Raw genomic sequence first — 25,191 nt, 5'->3', positions numbered from 1 at the left:
TTAGGACAAAAGATGATAAATGTCGCAAGTGGGGACCGGAATGCAATCTGGCCGCCACGATGCAGAGATGCTCTAATGGCTTCCCAGCAAGGAAGGGGGAAGGCACTGTCGAGATGGCAACGTGATAAATGGTTCTGGGATGGGTGTAAGGACTGTAGGCAAGACAAAGACAAAGAAAAAGAAAAGAGTCATGGAAGGAGGAAAAAACAAAGATGACCACAAAATGGAATCTAATTAATCTGGACTTGGTTCCCCCTCCTGACAAATTCAGTGCAGAAGAAGAAGAAGAAGAAGGGAAATTGTTTTTTAGGGATGTGTTCAGACCCCCCCCCCCTCCCTACCATTCCACTTTCCTCCCAGGTTGAAAAGGCAAAGGGACGTATGGGTTCTGACAATGCTCCTGCACCTGTGGAATGATTAATGGCAGCGGACTCGCCTTACATGCTGCAGAGTGTCTGCTCCAAAAACACACCAAGGAGAACTCTGCTATAAACACAATTCTTCTGCTATTTGCCAGCACATTACACAAATGTAGAGTCTTTTTAAAGCAGTAATCACTGTGGGCCTCTTTTTGTTTTCACTTACGTACATAATGCTGATTTATTTTTTTGTACTGTACTAAACTCCCAAATGGGTTTTACATCTGGTGAAATGTATCACGATCATAAATTACTCATGTAAGTTTCAATTTAACTGCAAATACTGATGGTAATGTACAAAACGGACAGAAAAAAGAGAAGAACGGAGAGAAAGCCTCTCACAAGGGGATGAATGAGTGGATAAACACTGCATGCGTGCCAATATCTGATTCAGTGAGATGTATGTTGAAGTGATGGAAACTCGTTTGCGTTCAAGTTTCCCCTCACATGCAGAAGGCTGTGCTGGTCCAAGAAACTTATGGATGCAGTCTGTAACTTTGACTGCTAATACCACACAGAAAGAACACTTTATGTCCTGATCTGATGGATTTCAATTCTGTGCGTTATGATTCAGATAACTGGCATTTCAAGCCATTGTAAGGGATGCTAATTTATGGGCTCAGTGCTGTGGCAAAGTGCCTCTATGTCATTTTGACCCTGTTCAGGCTAAAAAAAAAATCAGTCACTTTGTGTTTCCTTTATGTGCTCAAGTGCAGCAGATTTTATGGAATATTCATGGAGTTAACAATCATGCCGAGTCAATGTGCTGGCTTACTATTTAACCTTTAATCTATGTGAGAAAACGGATGAAGTCATTACTTACTGAGGACCGTAGCACCTTGTGGCATTTTGTGACAATGTCATTGGCTTTTTAGTCTCTCTTCCTTGCAGTTTCACTACTCCACATTAAAAGCCAATAGCCCCAGCCATTACTCACAGTTGTGCTTTTAGAATAATTCAGATAACTGTGGAAAAAGGCACTGTAGATAGATAGTAGGAAATTTACAGGGAAATTTCTGTCCCACAACGAGCTGATTTATGATCTGAGTGACACTCTCACGTCAGAAATACACAAGCACATTGACCAGACCCATAATTAAGTATATCGTCTGTACACTACTTCTATTTGCATGCTTATGTACATATACTTAATGCACACAAAAACCACACACATTCACTCTCCCAGTGGACTAGAGCCCATTACTGCTGGCAAACATTTGCTCCTGAGGCTGGCGCCTTTGTGTACCCTCTCGCTCTGTCAACTGAGGCTCAGTTTGGCAAAAGGTGAAAAAGACGACGAAGAGAAGCAAAACTCCAACAGTCCAAAGGCCACATCTCTGGTCCCCAACAGACTAGCAGGCTAAGGAGTCTCTTCATCTTTAAAAATATATCTGTTTTTCACCCGGCCTCTGAGAAAACATGACACAATATTCCATTAAATCAGTAATCGCAACACAGCTGGATATACCTTCATACTATGCAAGATTCTCATGAAGCCATCAGCCTATTTAGCAATTCCAGTCATCATTTGTGGTTCTCCTAACTTGCTTTCACAGATTTCCAGCCCCAAGTCCACGAAATGTCCCTGTTGTGTTCATTTGAATCACCTCGAATGCGACGCAAATATTTCCAAGGTTAAAGCATTTGTATTTTGGCTAATCAACATTCAAAAGCAGGACTTCAACAGAAAATTGAGGCCATTTTCGAAAATGTAATGAGTTTTGGGACCAGCTGTGTGATACTTCTGTGTCACATTTCCTCTTCTAACAGGTTGATCAATATAATGAATATGAATACACCTTCAAACTGTGGCTCAAAAGCAAAGTGTCTAGTAACACCCACAGACTGTAAACAGACAGACACATGCATGCACAGAGTCATCCTCTTTACACTTCTCGACTCATCTCATGATGAATCATCCCCACATCCACACACATCAAGACGGAGACTTTCAAAAGTGATCCGAAGCACTTAATTTCACTGGATTATTTTAATTATGTCCCCTGAGGCTTGTTGTTTTTTGCTCCTGGGGTGACATTGCACTGTTTGCTTCCAAGTGGAAACCGGTCTGACCCTGATACCACCCGCCATCATTTGTTTCCCATCTGTAGCTCTTCAAAGACATAGCCACACACACACACGCGCGCACACACGCGCACACGCGCACACACACACACACACACACACACACACACACACACAGTTGAACTGTTTCTTCAGGGGTTTCGCAATTAAGAATTCAAAGACCTCAACTTAGATTTACTGCATGTGGTTTAGTATGAGACATATTAATAATGTGTAGCTGACAAAAACAACCCACTAATACACCACTAATGTGTTATTCTGCAGTATTGCATGTCACTCATTTAATGTGAAACAAACTAATTAAAACTAATTAAAAATGAGAGCATCATTTAGAACAATCATTTAAATTGTAATTAATTTGTACAATCATATGGCATTTTGACATACATTATAACAAATGCAGCAGCTTTGAGGCAATATTTGACCACAAAAGAAATAATTCTTTGTAATTAATGCTTTTATGAAATGTTGACTGAGATAAAATCAATTTAACCAGGGAGGCAGAAAGTTGAGATATTAAATTGTGCAGCGACAGCAATATCGGCACATACCGAACACCATGGGTGAAATAAAGCTGCTTCAGTTATTGAGCACATACAATTAGTGCATCAGTATCTGTTGAAAGCTAGCATGTAAAGCTAGCGGCTCAAGGTTACGGTATCCAAACTGTGCAACACTGCTCTTACAGTTAATTACTTCCACTCAATACAGCAGTGTCATTGACAGCTTTCGAATGCTTTTATGCCACTGTATTCTCACACATCACACTCACTGTTGCCTTCGAAGAGGAAACACTGATTTTTACCTCAAAAACGTTTCAATCACGGCCATTTTTCTTCCTCTCTTTCATATGCAATACTCTTCCTTCACTGCTGCATAAAATTAGTGGCCTGTGAAAGGTCACTTTGGTCCTTGACTGACTGTTTGTGGTACCTCCCCTGCATATTCTTTGTCCCTGTACGAGACTTTTGGTTTGAGGATAGCCATGACTGCAGCTCGCTGCAGAGAGCAGGGTTTCTCAGGAACTGCGTTTTAATTGTAGCTTCATATTTTTACATTGTCCATTATATTCATCACCAACAGATTAGTGAACTCTTGAGACAAAGCGAATGAAAGCTGGAGAGCAGTGGTTGCATGTACACTAGACGTGGGAAAAATAAATTTAAAGGCCTATATTTGTCTCAAAATGCTTCATTTAGGTGTAGCCTGGTTTGCTGAACTTTGAATATGCACAGGATGTCAGAGCTGCTAAAAGGAAGCCAGTTGTCATCCAGTGGGATTGCCGGAGCACAAGCTAGTTTGCCTGCGAGCGCCTGAGAAAACACAGCACAGGGAATGTGTCACCTCCTCTGGCCTGACAACTGGCATCCATCGGAAATGGCTTGGCACGACTTATCCATAAAATTAGAGTCTGTTTAAATATACAATGTCGAACCCCTGGAATGATTTGCTGCATAATCCATCTCTGCTCCCATGGAGACAAATATGAGGCAAGCTTTTCCGCTCCGTGGTTGAGGGCAAAGACAATTATGTGAAGTTTATGCTATAAAGAAATAGGACAGGCCCGAGCGTACTGTAATTCCTTTGAAAAGAGCCAGTCAAATGTGTTGCTTATTTGATTTCCCATTCCACTTATGCAATCCGTATCTTTTGATTTCTGCTAAATGTAGCGGAAAGCCAGCAGATTTGCAGATTATCATATGCATGTGTCGGTACGGTGATATTTTCTTATCAATCTCACATGAAATGTACATCACATGTGTGGTAGAGGCATCAGAATCATACGCAGTCATGTCCTCTTATTATCTATACATGTTATTACATTGGCAGTAAGCTGACATGGCCCAAGAATGTTTATCACTTCTGCCATTTTTAACATCTTTTCAAGTCTGTGCAGCTCCAGTGTGATAACTACTGGCCATTTTGCTGCAGCACTGCCATTTAATGAATCGTTCCATTGCCTAGTGGATAACAGAATGAGCGAATGGCTTTCTGTGTTAGTGGCTGCCACTGCCTATCCTATCAGATAATTAACTTTTTGCAAATAGACTGCGCTGACTACCAAACAGAGTAAGCCTGCACAATTAGAATTACTTATCTATGTTCTCTCTTTTTTCCAGACATTGGAGGAAAAACAAACAAGACAAACAAATCTAAATTTCATACTTCTTGCTCAACTGTTTTTTTTTCCTCAAATGGTCACACACGAATTGGCCCCAGATTTGTGGATTCACACACAAATGAACAAGTAATAAATGAGGGGAGATGAAAATGGAGTTTTATTGAAATTGAAGCCTCTGTATTATTTTGCATCTGCGTTCGACAACCTCAGCCCAGATGTTCAGAATTCTCCGACAGGAGGGTCGAGTGTTTTCCATCTCCCTCCCCCTCCTCTTTAGTCTTCTGTTTTTCTTTTTTCTCTGGCGGATGGTCTTGCGCCGACAGTGGCGCAATTCAATATTTATATGTTTCCTTCTGTTTGGTTTCCACCGCAAAGGGAGGTGTGCTTTCATGTGTCTGATTTGCCACAGCAGCGATTCAGTTCCAGCTTTTAAAGCGTTGGGGGCCGTTTGAACAAAGCCATCTGTTTGAGTGGGCCGTTTTATTAAGTGACAAACTGGATCCCTCTACCTCGCTAATGTGTCCCGTGGGAGATGGCGGTGGCTTGTGCGTGTGCGTGTGTGTGTCTGGTGGAGAGACAGACACAGGAAGAAAGAGAGAGGTAGAGAGGGTACAAAATTTCCTCTGCAAATATACCACAGAAGAGTCTACATCACGATGTCGCTGCCATTGCACAAGTGAAAGGTTTTTGCCTTATGAATCTACAGTGATCGTCGAATAAGGGAGCCTTTCATTTTCCATCTCATCCCATGAAACACAAACTAAGAAGCTCAGCACTGCTCCATAAATAACCCTTCATATATATTTCATGGACCCTTCCAGAATTTTCTATTGTCCCACACCCCCCAATTTATTAATGTTGTTCTTCCATTTGCAATGTTTGCTCCATCCAACCAGAATATTCTAACACCCATGAGAGTGTGTGTCTGCGCAGGCATGCACGTGTGCGTGATAGGTTGTGCACCTCTGGAGCATTCCCCCCCTGTCTTGTCATAGAATCTGTCAGTGCATTGAATGTGGGACAAGAGCATTAGCCATTCTTTTTGAAGCTGTTGCTGTTGTCTGTGCAAAAGTGCCCTAACTCCCGCGGAGCTATCGCCAGAAGCTCAGACCTTGCATAGCAGTGCTACTGAGCATGAGTAATACACACGTAGTGGGGTTCAGAAAGTCCCATTGGAATATGATTTTTGCAACCTTAGTCATTGGGCTGAATATTTGGCAAGGAGAATACGCTGGTGAGTTGTGTATTACAGTGCACGCTGTACTTTTCCTGCCTTTGAAGCCGTGCTGTAAGTGATGATATGCATTTATTTATTCACGGGAGACTCTCTGCAGCTTATGAGCCAAATAAGAGACCCTGACCCTATTGACCCTATCACAAAATGGACCTGCAGCCCAAGTGTCCATATGAGGTCTCAATATTAATGTGTCATTAAGCTGCATTCTTGTCTATTCTATTGAATTAGTTTTACATAATGACTGTTATGAATTTTGCTTGGAGAGCATATTTAAGCTTTTGGTGGTGGTGGGGGGATGGGGGCAGTGTAGGAGAAGGCTTGTATTATGAACTTCATTATGTGTGACAAGCAGCACAATATTGATGGAGGAGCGGGTCCCCATCATTGCACTGCATTAAAACCTCTGCAGTGAATTAATGTACTATTCCTGATCCAGTAATTAACAATCATTCGGGGGCCATATCCCTTTTCAAGTAATCACTAATTGCAATAAGAATTTCAGTTTCCATTTAAGGCAAGATTACCGATGAGCATGCAATGCAAATCAGCCAACAGTTCTAATTAAGCTCCAATTCCTTTTCTTTCCATCCGCCAAGACCCTTTGTGAGCACATACAATGTGGAGTTTGTTTCCTCTGCATTACAAAAGACAAATTTTTATCATAATGCTGCAGATAGAGAGCTGTGTAGTGCCCCAAGAAAATGGTTTATGCTTGTGTTTGTTCCATTGATTAGTATGTGTGGTTTATCTTCCCTCCCTTTTTTCAATTTCTTTTTCTTTTTTTTCTTTTTCTTTTTTTTGCATTGTTTATCTCTGTTTGTGTGTCTGCATTACTGCAGTCTGTTTTCTTTCTGGCACGGGGTCAGATGTTTCTGAGCACTGTATAGACAGTTAATTAATCCATAGAGAGGGTGTTGCTTTATAAACCATGCAAGTGCATTCGCAATCACCAACAAACCCGTCCCTCTGCACCTTTCTTTATTTAAATACTCTGATCATGATCTTGCTGCAATGGACTTTCAGAATACTTAAAGGATTTCATGAAAGCACATGTCCAGGGCGCATATACTACATGCATCACTTTTACACTCTCCCAACATCAGCTGCCCCTTTCAGTCCAATTTGCGCCACTTGCTACCATTGTGACAATTCATCAATACTTCAGAACTGAAATGCTGCAGCTTAAAGATGTCAAATGAGGTTAATGGCATCTTTAAATGCTCCTTTCTTCCACTCGTATGTCCAAATGGAGCAGGGTATTTGCAGACTGCCACCCAGTGTGTTAGGATTAATTATCGCCCTCCACAACCCCACCTCACCCGGCAAGTTAAAGATTCAGAGAGGAAATGGCCCCTTTCATGCAAATGAAATTGAGTATGTCAGTCAGTATAATTGTGAAAACCGAGCCGTCTTGGACTGGTGTCTGTGCCGAATAGAGGTTCCAACTGAAAGTGGGTTTATTAATGTTCTTCTCTCCACTCTTTGATTCATGCTCTTTAATGACTTGGCAGATCAAACTTTAGTCTATGGCGGAATCCTGATGACTTGAAATGTTTTCGCCGTTATGAATGAAAGCCAGACTCTGATCTGTTTGAGAACAGCATTTAAATGCAACGTTTGGCTGTGAGTTAAGCCAATATCAAACAAACTTGTAATGAATGCAGATCCGCAAGATGCTCTGAACCCAGCTATCTGCTAAGTTCAGCATGACGACAGAAAAATGTGATATCATCAGCCCCAGTCCTCTGTTGCACAGTCCACTCAACTCAACAGGTACTCAAAGTTCATCCTAAAAGCGCTTAATTTACTGCTGACTCAACCCAACAAATACCAAAACAGGAAATGTAATATATGGAAGGTAAGAAGTTTCTCTTTTCGGATCATTTGAGGATTTTGTTTAATGTTCTGCTCTGTTTACTGACCATTTGTGTTAAAGAACTCGACTTTCAATTAGTTTTCAGTTAAGAAACCCATTCCCATTTGGTTTATGGTTTTAGGGTCAGAGTTAGGGTTAATTGGGGAGAAAAAATAGATCAAACTTTCAGGGCATTTCGTGCCTTTAGCCTTCCTTTTGTTTGACATCCAGCACCACCAGAGAGATGCTGCCTGACCACAGTACCTTTTCTGTAGCACGGCGAACCATCGCAGTTTAACTGCTGTTACCCTAACCGTGCCACAGGTTTGGTATCAATGGCTTTCAGACATCACTGTCTTCGTCATATATAATAGAGCTATATTTGTGATTAATTGGGATTTTTCCTTCTCAGATCACTACCAGACCCTAAAGTTTCACTTTCATTGTTCCTGGTAATATATCAAACATGATATCACACACTTATTGATTATAGTCCTGATCCTTCTGCAAGTTAGCGATTCTAATAAACATGTAGTATGTGTACGAGTTGGATCATAGACCACTCACATTTATGTCGGATTCAAGAGATAGTCAGCTCGCCAAAACTCAGCATAAAAAAAGACAAGTGCAACATGGCTGCCCGAGTGTGGTGACAGAAAACGACCTGATTTATTGACCACTTTATTTAAAGGGCAGTTTTTAAAGACCTCGGAAAGGAACAAAATGATAAGAGGGATAGTATGAAGTAGCAGCAACAGTAAAAATTTCTTGTTCTATGTTTGTACCGCCCACATCGTTGAAGGCTTCCAATTTCCATTTATGTCTATCCATTAAAAAAATCTATACTTCCAGTCATGAAACAGTCTGCCCCCTCAGCCCCGTGGACACGGGTGTTCATAACGGTAAAGACTTTCAGTCAGCCACCAAATTATTAACATGGCGTTGATCCATGAAAAATAGAACAAGGGGATGCTACGAAGAGCTTCTTCCTTCCCAGTGGCAGAGAATGTGAACGAGGTTACATAATGACCTCAAGGGAGAGCAGGCACAGGCCCATGTCGCGAACGTTTTAGGTGGTGACAGGGTTTACACTTCTCATTTGTTTGCCAGTGACGGCTTAGCACTTGATTAACAGGTGCCAACCCACGGTATTAATTCAGGCAGATCATGGTTACCATTCAAAGGAGATGCCAACGTGCAGCAGAGGTAACAGGAGCATTTACTGGATTCTCTCAATTGAGATTCTTTTTCTGGGAAAAAGGCAACATGATTACAGGCAAACACCTGGCAGATACATCTTTCCACTTTCTTACAGCTTTTTGTGTTGTAACGGTTGTTGCAACTTGCTCATTGAAAAATCAGGACTCTATGGTAAAAGGTTTCTTTGTGGCGCGCGAGTTTGCACAATGTTTGTTCATAGACCATATCTTTACGGTTGCTGTCAAGGCGCTAGTCGAGGCATTGTTCGGAGAAAACAGAGGTTTCAATCAGCCACTGTCTACCTGAAGCCGTACGAGGAGTCTACCAAAATGGATGTTTGTCAGCGGCAGACCTAAAATGGGGGTATGATGGTGATATCAGCGGCCATGTCTGTGAAAACACCATTACCTCCATGTCACGCCTCAATCACTCCCCATTGTGCAGTGACTCCCCCCGCCCCACCCTCTTCCCCTCACCTCCAGTGCTGATCTTCCGTACATGTCCTAGCAGTCTATCACAGCCGGCGTACGGAGACGCACCGAGCCGTAATGGATGGCCCCGGAGCGAAAACAGCCCCAATGGCATATCAATTACCCATCAGCACCCTCTTGGCTGGATGCCAATGCGCACCACACCCCAGCCAAGTCAATGAGATAAGGTGCAAATGCAGATATAATGGTGCTTTTTGCCATGTACAAATTACACAGTGTCAACTCTGCTGCCCACCTGTCGGATCTGTCAGCAGGCGAATGAGAGATTCTCAGAAGTGTGTGTGTGTGCGTGCGTGGGTTTGTTAATGTGTGTGTGGCAATCAGGTGATTTCCCAGACTCGTTTGCCCAGTGGAAGCCCAGCTGCTTGCCTGTTTATCTGTCCGCCCTTTTGATTGCTGACCACACATCTTATGTCACCCCTCCACGAGTCCTGCAGGTTAATTTGTCCCTCACTCGCAGTGCCGCCGCCGCCGCTGCTACTGGGCAGTACAATCTGGGAGGGGAAATTGGTCTGCGCACAGGCACACGAACGAGCACAATCACACATTCTCACGCATGCACACAGATGAGGTGATTCAGATGGTTGGCATTACCGCAGCTGTGTGGCCCCTAATGGCCTGCTGAAGTGATTGATAAAAGGCAAACAGTTGCTCCGCAGGGGCGCAGATGGAGCTACACCTCCCACTGAAGCTGGCACTCAAGCTTCAGTGGGAAAATACCGAGGGGGTCTGACTTAGCACCATGTCATTATTGCTACTGAAATTAGCCTTGATCATCACAATAAAGCAGGAATGTAAATCTCACAATCAAAATCTCATCAGGAAGAGACAGGTTCCTTTGATTACTCGTCACTTTCGTGCGTTTTGATTTTCCAGCAGTTGGAATAGAAATGTCATGTCATGAGAAGGAACTGATTGTCTTGGAGGGTAAAAAAAAAAAAAAAAGGCCAAACAGAACTCAATTCTCGGAATTAAAAGTAAATAGAGAATTGTTGTCATGGCTGACAAAGCCTGAATTATATTGAGGAATGATTTTACCTGACAAACTGTGATTCTGAAAATCAAACTGCAGGAGCAGAGCTGCAGCTCTCTGCACTGTTGTGGAGATCAGAGCCTGTGCCGTTGCTGTTGTAAAACCGCCACAGTAGACGGGAACGTCCATGCCATGTCCACACAAAGGAGACACTGTTCCACTCTGCTATTCTCTCACCTCCACTTGCCTGCATTTTTAGCATTTTTATCCTCATTGCCTTTACACTTGACTTGTTGTGCTGAATTGAGGGACCAATTAGGAGCAGCAGAATGCTCACATCACTGATCAGAGCACTGCGAGGACCTTATCAGGTGCGTGTCTCATTTGCGTGAGCCGTTCCGATTGGTGCTTTTCTAGAGATTAGTGTTGTCTGCTCCTGTTTCTCTGAAATTGTTGGAAAATGTTAGCTTGTGTGTAGAAACACCGAATGGCCTCATGATTTATGTCCAGTGGAACAGCATGACAGTGTGATGGGTAATCGCATGTTGAGATAGATGACCTTTCTGCTGAAAGATGCCTAACAGCACCAGTTCACAGCATAGTGAATTTAATGGCATTAGAAATGAGTTAGTCACTCACGACTTCAACACCTTATTCCATGTTACAGAGCAAAAGGTTCAGAAATAGTAGTAATTTCGTTTATAGCTTTTCTTTGAAGGCTGTGTTGTTCACTGTTTCTTTCTCCAGTATGTATTTACAGATTTTTTTGTGACAGTATCACACAATGACCACAATAACAGTTTTTACTGTCACAGAGGGAAGGGGCAATCTTTTTCTTTTTTACAGAAGTTTGCAGCCCTGACAAAATTGCTCCTCTTTTTCAGTCTAAATAACTGACATCCAAACTCAAATCTGCCACATTTCAGAACAAATCAAAGATCAAGTATATTATCTTTATTTCTCTTCTCCAGAGATTGGTCTTTACCCCTTCATTCTTTCCCACAAAAAATGTGTCCTTTTATCCAAGAATTCCTCTCTAAAAAGTGGCAGCCAGTTATCCAGCAGAGGAGATTTCAGAGTTGCGTGGAAATACTTCCTGGGTCGAGATAAAATGCATTGAGCACTCTGCTCCCAAAACCTCTGTGCTTTAACTGATTTCAACCACTGATCATCTGTTTCCACTTTGCACAATAAAGTCAGTACAATCTCTTGTCTTGACCTCCAAAGACAATCCCCTCCAGAGCCAAATGCTGAAATCTGCAACTTTCTTACCTTCTCCTATACAGTTTGTTAAGCGAGACCGGTTACTATGTCTGCAATGCCTAGCATGCTAACTGATTTCTCTTATTCTGTTTCTGTCTGTCTCCACGCAGCACCACCAAAGTTTTTAAGAACCCCCAATGATCAAACAGGCGTGCAAGGAGGGGTGGCATCCTTCATCTGCCAAGCTACAGGAGATCCACGGCCGAAGATTGTGTGGAACAAGAAGGGGAAGAAAGTCAGCAACCAGAGATTTGAGGTATTAGGTCTATTGTTCTGATGTAAAATGCTCGACAAAATTGGAATGCTTCAGCACTGCTTTTGGCTCTGCTTGCACATAATCCATTGCGCCAAGCCCCGCTCGCTTACTTCTCGCCCTGACTTGCCACCACGCATTAGCAGGCTCTAATAATCATGCTGGCCGGGCTTTTAACCATGTTTGAGTTTTAACGAGCAAGTATAGCAAAGATCTGGGGACAGATTTGTAATTAAATAAAAGGCAAGAAAAAAGCAATTGGCTAGAAGAAAAAGCAACTTGTGGTGTGACCCAGATACCTACATTAGCATCATGCCACATTTGCCAGCTTTATGTAATGTGAAAGGGGAAGTAAGCGCTTTCACTTCGAAATATCCTTTTGCTTTGTGGCATCGTTATCTTAATGCATGTCCTCCCCTCCTTACTTTGGCTGAAGCTTTGATTTTTGGTCAGCTTTAATCTGCACTTGGGCTCAATACCCATGAGAAATAACACATCATCGCAGAACACTGATAAGATTTCTATTAATTTCTGTGTCAGTCCTCGGGACTATCATGGTGTCACTTTTTTTTCCCCGCCTCTGCTCCAGATGCCATATTTGCTTGCTACTGCACAGCAGTAATGGCTTAACGGAGCTCGGAGACCCCTTCCCGCCTCTTCTTTGCGTCTAATAACCACAGAAATCTAATCTTATCAGAGTTCATCGCGTTTGCATCGCACATTGTGCTGAATGCTAACATACTAGTTTTCATTCCCTGGTTGCCTCGCAGGGTTTGCTGGCTGCCGCCATTCCGCGCCCATTCAATCATGCACTGCCGCCTCATCTTCTAACAAAAACCCATTGCCTTGTAGAAGTCTCACAACTTCCTTTCTAATTTGCTCTTTCTGCGTTGACTCAGAAAGGAGGCTGTTTTTTTTTTTTTCACCATCACCTGCTGCGAGCTTGAATGCCAACACCGCTGTTCTGCTTGGCCAATGAAATGTTGAAGTGTACTGTTAACTAACACATGCACAAATATATTGTTATCTTTAAAAATGTTCGTAGGCCTCTGTGTGCGTGTGTGTGTGTGTGCGCGCGCGTGTGTGTGAGAGAGAGAGTGTGTTTGTGTGTGTGAAGCCGAGGTCTCAGGCCTTTATTGAAATCTACCTCTATGCTTAAAAGAGATTGAGTTATGACACAGGGCTTTCTAAAATCAGTGAGTATACAACATGTAGCATGCAAAAAAATAGCTGAATAAGCTACAACAAACACCTGTTTGTGAGCATTTTATGTGTCGTTCGTCCAATACAGTCGGTCCTGTCTTTTGTACCACTACCTCACCTCATGGTACAACTGTCCTTAACCGTTTATCAAGCCACTTTTAACTGTTTGTGCTTGTTTCTGTCCCATCGACACAATCCAGTGTGATGCATTTCGCAAGGAATAGAATGTTAACTTTAAGAGTGGGACATATTCAGATTTAAATTTTACTCGACAACCCGATATCCGAGCAAAAATTTTCCGACCAAGGTAACCTTCCCCATTCTTAAAGTTAGTCAGCCGCATCGATTATTTTACTAATAACTGCATAGTAAGTAAAACTATACATCAGATCTTGCTCATTTACTAGAAGACAGCACGGCTGAACACATAGCAAATGGATGTCGTACACACCTACAACAAAAAAAGCTAAAGAAATTAAGAATCATGTATTCTCAGTACCTACATATTCTCTTTAAGCTTCTAATACTTCATCGGTCCTGAACTTCTTTTTGTACACGTACAGTACATAACCACAATACTCACAAACCACGATGTCACAAGAGTTCAATGTAAGGTAGGCAGCAGCTTTCGTTTCTGTCATAGGAAGCACATTGTGTCAGTCACCATCAGTGTTGTTAGCCGAATGTCCTTGACACTGTTGTTTTTTGTTCTTTTTTTGTTTTTGTCTGCAGAAGGTCCCTCACCCATTGTGAACCAAAAAATCTCCTTTAACATTATCCTGTCTCTCGCACCTGCAGGTGATTGAGTTCGACGACGGCTCTGGTTCAGTGCTAAGAATTCAGCCTTTGCGCACGCCCCGAGATGAAGCCATATATGAATGCGTTGCCTCCAACAGTGTTGGAGAGACGAGCGCTACAACCAGACTCACTGTTTTACGTGGTAGGTCCTTCTCAACAACCCCAAAAGAAAAACAAAACACACACACCACTAACATGCCCTCTCTCTCCCAGCTAACCCAGGTAAGCTTGCATCTACTTGTTTTATGTCTGTCCTGTCCTGTCCTCTTTTCTTTGTTTCTCACTGTCGTGCCGCACAGTCAGACCCAATTAGGGACTCTGGTTACACTCACGTTGTGTATTCTAACTTGATAAGATTTAGTCCATTAGCCATTTAGCCAAGTAAGTTTCCGTTTCTAAGTGACTTAAGTCATTTGCATACAGATTCCTGACACAATAATTAAGATGCCAGTTAAATTATGCAAATAGCCATCCATTCCTAGCCTGCGGTGGTTTAATGGAAAAGCTCAGCAATAATTTTCAAATCAGTCATTTTTCATCTCCGCACTTCAGCTTTGATATTCGTTTGACCGTGTAGAAAATAAAGCCGTGGATTCTCGTTGTGATTAACAAGCATGCATTGTTTACATGGTAGCATTTTCGTCGCAGGTCGCCTCCATGCCAGTGTCTGTCAGAGGCCACTGTTAATAGCCAGCGCTCCTCGGCACAAACATGTATTGCGAACCAGACGGGAAAGGTCAGCCACTTTGTTTACGTCCAGTGAGGTGTGAGAAGAAAAAGTCAGATGACAAATATCAAATTGTTTGACAGTGCCTCTTTCATAATAAGCACTGAGCAAAATTTTATCTTGATTACACAAAACATTCCATTCAAAGGCAAATATGTGGTGGCCCTGAGCTCAAAAGGGTGCGTAATATCTCTCTAAAACATGACTTGCTTGGCTGTGAATGGAGAAAATGGCTTTAGAAAAAAAAAAAAGCCTTGGGCTGCCTGAATGAGGTGTGCTCCATTATGTGCCACAATTACACAACATGGCAAATGAGTTCCTATTGAGTGGGGTGCTTCCATCCTATAGAAAAAAAGCTGGCTCTGCGAGTCTCTGAAGGCCCCCCAGCCCCCCCGCTTCTTATCTCACCAATGAGCCAACAAAAGGCCCTTTGCACTGTCTCCAGAGGCCGATTGAAAGAGAAAGGTGGCACGTTCACATGCGGCTCTCTCTTGTTTACTCTGAGCACAAAGTGACTGTGCGAATGTGCGTGCGCTCTCACATGCACATGCACATTTCCCGTCCACTCCTGCTCCTTCTCTATCTCAGTTTTTCCCCTTCGCACACACTCGGGCACGCACGCCCGCGCACGCCAATAGATAGCTGAGGGACGGGTGTAGAAGCTGCTCTTCCCAGCTCCACGGCCTAGCATTAGCATGTTTATTACCATTTCCATTTTGCTGTTCTGCTCGCTCTCCTTTCCCATCAATGTATTGAAGGTGAGGAGAGGCCTATCACGGACCAAAAAAATAGAAAAACGGGGGAAAGCTTTTTCTTTCTCTGCTCCGGTGCAAATAAAAAGGTGTGCTCCCTGTCCTCACATTGCCTCCTTTAGATACATATAAACCCAAAATATTGGCATTGTGAATGCTTTAGGTAATATTCTGAAAGATTTGTGTTCATTTCACAACCCTCTGTCCCCACTCGCTGTGACACAACAGGGATTGGACCTACACCCAGTTCAAGCATTTCCATTTGCTAGATGTCTCTGACCAAGGAAATGTATTATTATGCACAGTGGTAGCAATGCCTTTAAAAAGAAAATATGCAACAAAAGACCTGAATAATTACTGTGAGCAGGGATATCAGTCATAGCTTGGCAAAGGAAACAAACCAAGATGAAAATCCAACATAAACAAAAGGAAAATGATGCCACAGTGCTGGCCACAAACAAGGATATCAAGGATTACTCGAATGAGATAAGCTCGAGCTAGACATTTAATTTGAGTCTTTTCTTCTACAGTTATAACTTCAAGCTGCAGACATCTTTAATACAGCCAAACCAATTTCTATCTTATTTAAATACCCACCGTAACAATGACTTTGACTCTCTGGAAGCTGGCAGTAAGATGGGACACTGCTTTGTGAAGGCAGCGTACTGTATGAGGTGACACAAGGTTACCTCAAGGATGCATTATATATTATTTAGGAGACCAAAAAGCTTCTTCCTTCTAAAACGACTTTGTACAGTACAATAAACACCGCGCTGCTGGTTTGCTACTCATCATTCCACATGACAAGCTGCAGTTTAAAAAAGGCAACTGCACATTCTCTAAGTCTCGTCTGTCACCATCACCAGCAAATATGATCCCTCGCCTCCGTTTTAGTGAAGAAATCCTAAAGTTGTACACAAGTGTGTGATGCAGGATTGGAGAGATAAATAAATAAGCAAAAAAAGATAAGTGATACTACACCAGGCCTAATACATATAAAGTGACTGTTCGTTTAGTTCATTTGGGCTCCAATGGTCTGTGCAAACGACTGCAAAGCATCTGTTGTGGGAAGCTCGCCACAGGGGGTGATGCCTAATTCCATGAAGGAAAAGCACATTGTTGTAATTGCCATGCTATGAGGAGAGGGGATTCGAGGTGACAAATCCAAAGTACTGGGGGATATTAGTATTCGGATGGGCCTCTAACTTGATGGGAAGCGCCATTAGTAATGAACTTCCCGGCTCACGAAAGCGATTTGCATGAAAGGCGAACCCTGAAACGTAATGATGTTCCCAGTCAAATCTGCCAGGCCACGGCATGAGGTACAGGTTTCTTTAGCGCACTCTTTTTTGTACGCTCTGTTTTGATTAACTATGAGATGACCCAACTCATTTGCAGCCCGTGTCTTTGAATTAAGGTCATCTTGATTCGCTTTGTAATTGAGAATGACAGGAATGGATTGAGAAATGAAGGAACAGCACATTTTGGGTGTCATGGCTGGAATATGATTTCAGTGAAGTGGTATTTGATCTCATTTACGAATGTGCCTCTGTAAGATATTTGCATGTGAACGTGAGCCTCTAACAAGTATATCTGTCACTCTGCAATGTTAGCATAGTTTGATTGCATTGGTACGTGTGTAACCATAAGTAAACAAAAGAAACACCAGAAAATGTAGCCAAAACACCTCACAGGGTCTCCGGTCCCTGCTAGCAGTAGTTCCAGCAGAATGATGTGTGGATTTGAGTGCTGCAGTTCATGATTCAGGCATGATTAAGGATTTATATTGCATCCTCATACTCCCATTATGCTGTCAAAAGCCATTTCCTGTGCTCCACACACACACAAGTGTGCAAACTTATGCAGCTGTGCACAACTTGACAGTGAGAGCGGAAAATGGGAAGCCGCTCTCCTGTGACGGAAAAACAGAATGCATCATTTCCATTTGTATGGAATGGTGCAATGGCACAGTCAAAGCCGTGTAGCCGAGACGGATCTTTCCACATACAATGAAAGGACTGCTACATGATCAGTGATTATTCATAGACAATGCATGCACTGCGTTCTTTGTCATTGTTATGAGAAAAATAGTCTGCACACTTAATAAAAGACACCAAATGGTGCCTAATTTATATTCCAAGCCTAGTTAACTGATATCCATAAGATGTTGGTCAGTCTAAACTGTGTGGACCCGCCTGCACAGCACAAACCCATAGGAAATTGTGAGCAGTGACTGATAAGAATAATTTAAAACGTACCTTATTGCTCATTCCTAACCCTCGTTTTTCATCCATGTGCTCTTGCACCATTCTCTCAATGCATAATGCCTTCCTTCTAAGCACAGGCTGAGAGATGAACAAAAGCTGGTCTGCATGCTCAAATTGCTTAGCAAGATAAATGCTGTGTCAGCTGTCTTGGACTGTCGGAGCAGGGATGCAGTGGGGATGAAGCAAGTGACCATTGTAAAATTACTGTGCTTGTGATCAGTGGCTCGAAAAAAGGAGAGTCGGGGGCCAGCAGCTACCATACAATTCTCTGGTTTGCTGGCAGGAGCTCTATAGATGGCAAGGCCTGGGCCGCCACATGGAACGCTCAATTTTGTTTGAAAAATACATTTTTCCTCCAAAAATGGTCCTGTGGAAACATGCTGACTCACAAGAGTTTAACAGTTTTGTTGAATATGAAACAAAGATATTCTGAACTTCTTCCAACGGGTCTGAGGGAACTGTATAACCCGAGTGGTCACTCCACTATGACGCACAGTTGATGCTTATATATCTTACAGTACGCACCACTATTACAATTGTTTGTCCTTGCATTTCAATTGTGTTTAGCATATTTCCCATGTGAATAAGGAGTCAGTGCTATTTGCAGGACATTTTTCTCAGAAACCTTTTTTCTCCCAAAGCATGCTGGGATATTGTGAGTGTGGAACCAGCTTCACAGACTCCATCAATTATCTTCATGTCCATTAGACTTTTCATAAAATAGCCATGGGCAGAGTTATTGCTTGGGATTTGGCCAATACCGACTTGATGCTACTCTCCCCACAATTCCCAACTTCACTCTCTCATACGTCACAAAAATGGAGCACATGATGACAAGTTATTCATTATTGTAATTAAAAAGATGGACTGTCATCACATAAATTGATCTCATCTCTGAAAAAAAAACCCCAAAAATATCAGCCCCCCGCTCCCCCCTTTTATCTCACTGCATGGTTAATCGTGGGAGCCAATCAGTATCTGTATAGTATGCAGGATGATTTAAGACAAAACCCCTGCCAACAAGATGGATGTTAGACTTTCTAGTCTGCATAGCGTGTGAGAAAACATCTGCTGGAGCCACAGAGGCGCTTGGACTGCACTCTGAACATGATAGATAACTCTGCACATGTTGTGGCTCCGCACTTGTTTTAATAAAAGTAAACACAGCTCCCTGAATTAATAATTATTGATTCAGACAAATGAGGAATGCGGGTTCCCCCTCCCCTGTTGCTGGCCTAAGATGTCACTGTTCTCCACAGTGACCTCACAGGACTGGCAATGCAATTAGGTGATGAGTGATTTTAGAATGCAAATTGTTTATCACCTCTATGGAGGTGCTCTTAAACAGTAAACAACAAAATATGGGAAGGAAAGATTAGGCACTTGAAAAATGTTCCTTTGCAAATCAAAGTATTTGATTTGGTAAAATATCTGTACATGTACACATGCAATTGCACGAAGAATAATTGAGCAACATGCTGCTAAATTCAATGTGTGGTATGTAAAAGTAAATAGGATTAAAAGTCAGTCTGTACTTGGACATTTGCTCGCATAAAGTGCATACATCCAACACCAATTCCCACAGTTCCAACAAATTAGCAACCGTATTGATACAGGGAAACCCACATTCAAATGCATGTTGAGGCAGGAGATCTATGCACAACTAAAATCGCCATAACTTGCAGAATTTTTAACCGATTTTCAAGTGGTTTGATTTGTTGCAAATGCCAGATGTGCATTTATGATAAATGACACTTGGCTAAATTAAAAATGTCGGCTTCCATGCCAAAAGTCGACTGCAACCGTAACATTTTTGTATTTAAAATGAACTTACCCCTAATAATTAGCTACTCATTTTATTCTTATTTTCTTCCTGCACATTAACTGGTTGCCATGATGTAATTATATTTAGAATGTTGAAAATAAATGAAAACTTAATTAATTTAAAAATGACATAAAAACAACAAATACAAAAGTTCAAAGATTAAGTACATTTCTGACAGGCTTCACAGTTCTGTTTGTAATTCCATTTAGAGGGAAATATTCACATTTTGCTAATTTACAGTGACAGTCGCACACCACGCACAGGATGGAGTATATCTGGTCTATCAGCAGGGTTTTGTCAAGTTAGTTGCAGTGTAACAGTGAAATATTATAATAAAATCGTCTTAGCTATTCGCAAGGTTTCAACCAAAACCAAAACTAGCTAATTTAATGTCTGCACACAGAGCCTAGTTGTGGCCAGTGACTTATGAATATAAATATAAAACTGAAGTGTAATAGCTGCATGTAACAAGGCAAGTAAAGAACAGGTTTGTCTGAAAACATGTCATGTTCAAGTTTGGATGGCATCCACCATGCAACAATAATGTCCTTTGCCAGTCACATCCCTGTTTAAATGATGAATTGCACCACTTGTGGTTGTTTTTAGAGCTGCGAACAGACGTTTTATACTTGTGCTACAATTTTGTGGCCTGTGATACAAAACTTTTAACCTCTGTGCTGTGTGCTCAAAAAGTTAACACACAGCCCCGTTTTAAATTAATAACATACAATGCTGCTCCCTTTGGTTTGTTCAAGAGGACAGTACCATCTTTCTGCATAAAAGGCAAAGGTGAGTGAAAAATGCCTCACCTGTGATGAAGTGCAGCACACTGTGGTATATAGAGGAAAAGCATGCATATACACAATATCACCATCATCATGCGCAGACATAATGAAGCATGACTTTTTTTTTTTCCACAAAAATCCAATTTTGACCTTGATCTATTCAAGCTGGCCATACAATCAGACTCATCATTTTTATCTTATTTTTGCTTCATAGAGTTCTATACAGATTCATACACATTACATGATACGCTATATGGCAGAGCAGAACACATTATTATTATGGAATATTCCGCTGGCTGGACTGGATGCAACACAAGGTCAAAAAATGAGGAGTGTGTAAGTTTGAGCCAGGTAGTCGAGGGGTGCTAATGTTAGTAGCTTTGATCCTAGCTGCACTCAAAAGTCATTTTCTGCTAGATTAATTGGGTACTGCAGGGTCATCCTTAATGCATCTAATGATCTTGAGAAACTTTTCAAGCTGTGTAAGGCTGCTCACTAATTACAACCAAACAACTTTGCACTGAGAGAAAGTGATGTGGCAAGAATTGATTTTTGATGTAATTAGTTGTCTATACGTTATTACATTCAGTACCGCTAAGATGAGCGCAGTGACTAATTAGAAGTTCCACAGCTGCACGAAAAGGGGACAAAACCTTGCATACTCTCATTGCAAGTTACATCAGCTGTAAACCCAGCTGTCAAATCTCAAAACATGTGGTCTTAGTATCGTCATTTCCATAATAAAATAACACCGCCCACTGCCTGCTGTGACACCCGCCGTCTCCCCGAGTCACTTTCGGGGAGAATGCCTGTCTGCTAAATTTGAACAGCCTGATATAACCCCCGTTTTCCATTAGGGCTCTTTGAGAGGCAAGAGGTCCTCTCTGCAGGATGTTAGCAAGCATGAATAATCTCTATACTCCCCTCTCCTGTAGCAGGCTTTTAGCCGTATCAATAATTGAAATGGCTGGTGCTAGGTTTTCCCTTTCTCAGGAGGAAGTGAACTTGTAGAAAGTCGGCTTCCTCAGACATTTATACCGCACGTCTCCCAGAGTACTCGTCTGAGTCTGATGATACCATGTTGAAATGGTCGTGACCCATAAAGTTATCAGGCACTGTCATGCACAAAATCCTAAAAGTGATTACAGTTCAGAGGATTTTGTGGGAGAATTCTGACAGCTGATTGGATGCTTCCTTGCTAGTGAAGTAATACACACCTCCACACACACACACACACACAGTCCTGTAGGGTTTTTTTTCCCCTGAAAGAGCTTTCCAAACATACACAGACTTCTGTAAATACACAAATGATTTGCCATGTGACAATCCAACGGCCACTTGATCAAACTGACCCCCCTGCTTCTGAATGTATAGTACATGAAGGTTAATGAAGCAACTCAGCGTCTCACGGTTTTGCCTTCTGTCTTTTTTCCTACCCGGCCGGAAGACTCACCTGGTCGCTGACACGCTCCTGAGCCTGTGCTGGCTCCAGCTCCTGGCCTCTATCACCTGAAAAGACAAAATAAACGACTCAACCCAAGCCGCTCAATTTTATTTTATGATGAACGTTGACACGCAAACATATACTTTATTGAACTTTAAAACATCAAGCATCACATAGTCATCCCAAGTGGGCGGTAAGAGGGTAAATATACAATGAATAAGCCTGAAACATAAAAACAGAACAGATGTCTGGCAGTATATGCTTCAAAGTGACGGGAGTGTCTGCGAGAATGGAGGTGTCTCTGAGGAAAAGGTAGCGTGTGGTTGTTTATTCCCTGCCACATCCCCTTTATTTGTGAATGCTTAATGCACTCAAGAGAATCAAATGAGGGTTGATGGACTGTTAAGAAAAAATATTTAAAAAAAAGAAATTAAAAAAAGAAGAGGCTTCCTGAGGTGGAGTTGAGAGAGAATAAGCAACATCCAGTTTAGCTTTGTGTTTGGCAAAGAGCTCAAAGCACTGTCAAATAGTCATCCTCCTCCTCCTTTGAATATTACTAATAATAACAGAAAAAATGCTGATGGCAGATAAGATGACAAGAGCACAAGTTTCTTTCTTTCCTCTTTTTTTTTTTTTTTTTTGCTTTCTCCATCTCCAAATAAATGGGGCACTGTTTTCTGAAGTAAATGGAATCATTGCTCAAGGTAACAACCAGCAAATGGAATATGCAAAGTGAAATCCTGAAGAGGGTGGGAGAGGGGACAGAAGGCAAGGAAGGCGGGAGACAGACAAAGACAGATCGAGGGAGAGTCTTTAGCATCAGGCATCTTTTAAAGTCTTGGATGAGCTGCTGATTCGATCGAGGCAGACGAAGTCGGTGGCGAAGGCGAACGTAGAAGACAATGAGAGCGTGGAAGAAAGACGTGATTGTAGGTAGAGGGGGTCTTGAAATCTCTCCTCCTCCCTCTCCACCTTCCCCCTAGGTGATCTTTACTCAGAACAGTACATCTGGCTGAGCTGACGTGTAGTCTGTAAAGCTAAGAGGGGAGGGGGGCGCGGCATCTGAGCGTAAATGGAGCTTTGTGCCTGGCTTCCTGCCTGCCTTGCTGCTTGCCCAGCCAGGCCTGTAGAGAAAGGCCCCCTCTCCGCCCTTCCTGCTTCATCTCTCCTTTTCATCTCCCTCTTTACCCATCCATTTTAGCACTACCCCTAAGGGGCAACCGACACTAACACTCACTCTCTGCTTTCATTCTCTTCCTCCCACTCCCTTCGCTTATGTTGTAAATGGAGGAATATCACAGCTAATCCGTCATGTTTATGAATGACATGGGGCCTGGGGAGGGTTGGGGCGCCTTGCCAGAAGTGGCGTACATCTCTGTTGCATGCCCTCTGCTTGGCTGATCCAATCTGCCCCAGCAGCGATGGCCATAAAAAATGTCTATGGGGGAAGGCAGGCTTGAAGGAACATTCGGCGGGGGCATTTTAAAGCATAGCTCCAACCGTTTCTGACCTGGATCCCGTTTCCCCGCCGCTTTCTATCAAATTCTACCGCAAATTCCAACCAAGATCCCAACAACTGCTTCTCTAAGGAGCTCCGCACAAACCTCTTTATAGGGCCTTCCAAGACGGTCTTAAAGGGGGTCCTGAATCCCACGATCGTCAACAATATGGCTACTCCCGTTGCAGGTGTGCATGCTGTATTTCATGGTGGGACATGAGTGGTGAAAAGTGCTATTTTTTTGCGTGATCCACAAATTAACTTCACGTGTTTTACAATTCATGAGAAGTGTTTAAAAAAATGCCGCACTGTTTTATGACATGCTGTAGCATGACACCAGCGTGTCGACACAGAGTTTTACTACTAGTTCTCCAATGTCACGCAGAATGAGGAACGGCTCGACTTGTTCATGTGTGAAGGTTTTTCTGTTGGGGGGGGCGCGATGATTAATAGATTGACTCTACAATGGCTTCCTCATAATCTCAGGCATTAGGCGAGGGTTTTTAATGACAAATAAGCAGCATTCAATTAATTATACAATCTCAAAGGGGATTTATGGAAGAAACAATCAGTGCAGGGCAAAGGGGGAGAGGATGCTATTTTTCACGGAGACAGAGTGCCATGAACCTCGGGTTACAGGGGATTTCTACGCCTTCACCTCCCTCCTCCTATATTTCATTCCGATGTTCATCAGCGGAGTTTAAAGGAACACACTGGACACTATTTCACAATACATTCTGATTTCACTCCTTTAGGCAACGTCGGTAAAATAAAATTTTAGTGGATACTAGATGGTCCCCCGCTGTCTGCCCTCAGGTTTTGGAAGTTCTCTCACAGAGACTGTATTTGCTCTGCAAATTACTGAACTACCTTTCAGAGGTACCAAGCTAGTGAGACTTAATGCCACTTTGACTTGGAGTGGGCCTGTTCCTCTTGAAACTCTATTACAGTAAATTGGAATTAGCCGTTTGAGCCAACTGCGGCAAATTCACAGTAATATTCATTAGCGTGCTCTATACCTGTAGAATCAACTAATAAACTAAACATGCTTTCATCGGCCCAGCTGCACTCTCACTGCTGATTTCTGCTGCGCTGAATTACCCAATTTTTCACTGAACAAAACACAGTACACTGGGGAACATTTGCAAAACTATGTCGCTGATGTTCTAGTTTTCTGAAAGTGTGGGGAGACCATTTAGCTTCCATTTGAATAGAACAGAGAAACTACTGTACACGACAACAGCTTTCACCTAAAATCACCCAGCCTCATATCTATCAGATGGTTTATAAATGACTGACTTCTCTCATGTGAAAACAGGGCCTTGGCACAAACTGGAGACACATGCCTCTATCTGAGTTACCCACTCCATCTATGTTATTGTGAAGCTTGAAACATACATTTGTATCCTCAGGGGCGAGGAATGGATCTTGGGCTTTCAAAACAAATTTGAACTCTTCAGCACTCTGATAGATGCAACGGGATTAGTTCTGACCTGCAAGTCCTGCACAGACGCATTTGTAAACCTAAACTGGAAAGCAGTCACGCCGTGTCACTTAACATTTTCTCATACTTGGTCATTTATTCGGAACATAAAGAGCCGTGGCTCCAGGCTTATAATTGGGACGTGCTCTCACACATGAGCTCCTCCTGAGTCTTTTCCAGGCTGGGCAATAATAAAAACCACATCAGTCCACATACATGCCATGCTGTAAAACAATTTGAAGGTTGACTCGGAGTTCACTAGCCTGTGAACCCTTGAAAAACAACACATGAAGGTGAATCTCAGAATTGTCCCCCACTACAGACTTCTGTGTACCTTATTAGACAGACTTGCTGAGCATTTTGTTTTCCATTATTGGATTAGTTTAGCAATATCCACCTTGCACAGGTGCCAGGAGGCTTATTTGGGAAATCTGCCTCAAAGGAAGCTCTAGGGGAAAACCTAATCTTATTTAAACCGGACAACATATGTGCCAAACAGCACTGGGATGTA

The 25,191-nt window shown here is 42.4% G+C and overlaps 1 protein-coding gene across 5 annotated transcripts in view; it reads left to right on the top strand.

Moving 5' to 3' along the window:
• LOC121626666 (receptor-type tyrosine-protein phosphatase delta-like) overlaps positions 1 to 25,191 on the top strand; it is a 130,592-nt gene that overhangs the window by 46,295 nt on the left and 59,106 nt on the right. For all 5 annotated transcript variants that reach the window (XM_041965302.1, XM_041965299.1, XM_041965301.1 and 2 more), the window contains exons 3-4: positions 11,756 to 11,901; positions 13,900 to 14,041. In XM_041965302.1, the coding sequence (XP_041821236.1) occupies positions 11,756 to 11,901; positions 13,900 to 14,041 (288 nt within the window). The remainder of the gene's footprint in view (positions 1 to 11,755; positions 11,902 to 13,899; positions 14,042 to 25,191) is intronic.

This window comes from Chelmon rostratus, chromosome 23 (genome assembly GCF_017976325.1).
Source record: "Chelmon rostratus isolate fCheRos1 chromosome 23, fCheRos1.pri, whole genome shotgun sequence".
Taxonomy (NCBI): Eukaryota; Metazoa; Chordata; class Actinopteri; order Chaetodontiformes; family Chaetodontidae; genus Chelmon; species Chelmon rostratus.
This window is presented reverse-complemented; position numbering and strand designations above follow the sequence as displayed.